This window comes from Battus philenor, unplaced genomic scaffold, assembly GCF_028537555.1.
Source record: "Battus philenor isolate CCGP_79_NKW_IND1 unplaced genomic scaffold, ilBatPhil1.0.hap1 SCAF_7, whole genome shotgun sequence".
In the NCBI taxonomy this organism is placed as follows: Eukaryota; Metazoa; Arthropoda; class Insecta; order Lepidoptera; family Papilionidae; genus Battus; species Battus philenor.
This window is the reverse complement of record NW_027181737.1, coordinates 7830437-7833609: the sequence shown is the minus strand read 5'-3', so window position 1 is coordinate 7833609 and position 3173 is coordinate 7830437. Positions and strand designations below refer to the sequence as shown.

General features: G+C 29.0%; 1 protein-coding gene across 1 annotated transcript; it reads left to right on the top strand.

Annotated features, from left to right (window-relative positions):
- The first annotated feature begins 271 nt into the window (after positions 1-271).
- LOC137931033 (endocuticle structural glycoprotein ABD-5-like) lies at positions 272-2156 on the top strand. The gene is made up of 3 exons (XM_068774428.1): positions 272-335; positions 877-992; positions 1725-2156. The coding sequence occupies exons 1-3, from the start codon at positions 324-326 to the stop codon at positions 1912-1914; spliced, it is 318 nt and encodes a 105-aa protein (XP_068630529.1). The 5' UTR covers positions 272-323; the 3' UTR covers positions 1915-2156.
- Positions 2157-3173: the final 1017 nt, after the last annotated feature.

The following is a 3173-nucleotide window of genomic DNA, read 5'->3' as shown; positions in this document are numbered from 1 at the left end:
ACGCGACTCATATTTGTTGCACAACATAAAGCTGCAAATCAATAAAGTACCCACAGTTTTGCAATAATGTAAACCTTATATAACACCATTTATTGGTGACAATCTCAAATAATCAAACACAAGATTGATATAATGTAAAAAGTTCAAAAAAAATCTAAGTTCACGCGAAGTAAAAAGTGAAGTGTATACAACGCGTCACCTCCGACCCATCCTCGCATGATGTCAGCCTTCTTCGAGCCATGTACTACGGAGATCATATAAAATGAACCAACTCTCCTCGTTATTCATTCGTTAGTTTGAACTCAAGACGATACCCAAGCAACATGCTCAGATACGTGAGTTGCTAATATTTTATCATTTTAGTTTAATGCGCATATAAAACTTTCAAAGCTTTTCTTTATTAAATCAACACTTGATGAGTTTCTTTGAAATAATCTAAGAAATTTATTCAATTCTTTGTGTAAAGATATTTATAAATATGTGTGTAAAGAAATTTATTTAAACTGACGATTTTACGATTCAAATATATACATAAAAAATTGTTTCGGCATCATTATTAAATATTTATAAAAAAGTGATTTTAAAAATACATACTGTTAATATACCAGTATGTACTTTTATTATTACATCATTTACATTTGTTTTCATCTTTACGTAATTACAGGAATAAATAAAAAAAGGAATCTTTTTAATTAACATGTAATTACAGTCACTAACCCTTGTAGTACAACATGTATTTTTTACCAAATTATGATGTAATTCTTTTATGCTATTGAGATAAAATGGTAAATTATTTTTTTATTTATTATACTTATGCTTAATTTAAAATGTTTTCTACTTGATTGTACGTTACAGTGATTTATTTTCTTTGTACAGGTAACTGTCTTGTGCGTGGTAGCAGCTCTTTGCTCTGGAGCGCCCCAACAAAATAACCAAGATGTACAAATCCTGCGATTTGATAATGACGTACAAGTTGACGGCTACAGTTTTGCGTTAGTATATATATTTTCTTTAATTCTTCTTTATAGTATATGCATTCTTTAGACTAAATAATTTTTAATGCGTACGGTTTTTGCGCTATTAATAAACATAGAATTATCAACTTGTATTCCTAATCTTTAATACTTATATTCAATTAAAATACCATTGAAATACTATTTATTATCCACTAAGTATGAAACTGATTAAAATAGCAATTTCGAATATTAAGCAGTAATACAAATTTCTTTATATTTAGTAAGAGGCAGCCCTTTCTGTCTTACTATACTGAAAAAAGTTATTGATCAGTCGCACTCCTATAGAAAATAAAATTATTAATTCAATGTATAAATGATAAACTACTATTACTTGCAGTTTTCTATATCGTACAGTGCGAAACAAATGATAATTTTATTATATTGTTTTTGTAACGCTTTATGTCTTGTTGTGTTTTGGTGTATCCTTTTTGTGATATTGAAGACGTCAAATGGTTGACTACTAACTAGCTATGGGTATTTTAATTTATATTGTACTTTTAATGAGAAAAGTGAAAAGGTTTTTACAAATTTCTTGTGTCTTTAATAAATATATTAAAAAACAGTCGAGGTGGTCTAGCTATTTTCTTGTTTTGAGCTTAGCGACACATTTTTATTTATTAATTATATTAATCCGGTACTTAAAATAATATTATTGCAGACTATGTTATAAACAACGGTCAATTGATATTTTTACACACACTTTAACAGATATGAAACCAGCGACGGCACATCTCGCCAGGAAGAGGGCAAACTTGACAACCCGCAATCTGAAAATGCTGCGTTGACAGTGACCGGCCAGTACGCATATGTGGCGCCTGATGGCAAACACTACACAGTTACATTCACCGCTGGACCCAATGGCTTCCAGCCTAAGACTTCTCTTGGCCAAAGGAAGTAGAATAAACATAAATATCCTGGCACATCATGTATATATCCGTGACGTATCGTTGCCAGTGTACTAAAAAACATTTAACTGTAACTTTTGAAATAACTTGAACACATACAAGCTCTCGATCTCAGTTATTTCTTAATAACATTGAGCATAAAGAATCAAGGATCATGTATCTAAATTCTAGTGCCATAACAGACATTTTGTACTTTTATATCTCTCTTTTTTAAATAAAAGACCTATAAAAATTACTGCGTTTTTTATGTTAATTTAGTTTCATAAAATTATGATCTAAAGCATATTTCTTTACATTTTTTGATGCCACAAAATTTTTACAATTGACTAATTGTTATTATAAAATTATTGGAAAATTTTTCTTTTGACACAGTAGTTTTTTTTTTTTAATAACGAATTAAAGGCGATTTACTCTTAATAAGTAAATACCATTCATCATCATCCATCCAAATCTACCAGTGGCCCGGGCATATAAAAACTAATATCAACAACAATATATTTAAGTTTTTCTTTTTGTGTTATACATAGTTCTGTTAAAAATTTTACGTTTTACGTAAAAGGTTATTAAATTAGTATAACTTAAGGCACTTTATGTAATTAATACGTACTGTTTAAAATAGTATTAAGACAATATTACATCGACATCAGATTAAATCAATGATAAGCAGTCCCTTCAAACTCAGAAAGAAGGTTTTTAATTATATATAAATACATATTATACGTGACTCAGATACAAACGATGATGCAACAAAATTTACATTTATCAGTGTAAATAATAACGTAATGTATATAGAAATATTTTATATTTACACCCCTAAGCCATTAATAATTTTATGAAAAGGAAAATGTATTATTAGTTATTTTGGAAAAATAATTTTAAATTTTCCCTTGTTATGATTGATGCCTGCGAGAAGCCCGCGCCATGCAGTTTTTTATGAACTTTTATGATACAAGATAATTTTGTTCAACATCGCACACATTTTAAGACAATTATCTATTGACAACAAAAAAACTGGGTACCCAAAAAAAATTATACATCGAGACAATGTGTTCATATTTTAACCCTTTTTTTTGTTTGTCTTTAACAAATAAAATAAGATGAAAATGTAACAAATTACAAGTGGACAGTAAAACAATTGAATACCTGGCAGCTTCCCAACGGTGTAAACAATCGTGACTGTATTATGTGAAATGCCATCCGTAATGGAAGAAGAATGCAAAAACGGCATCTAAAAGCGATTAGCATCTTGTAA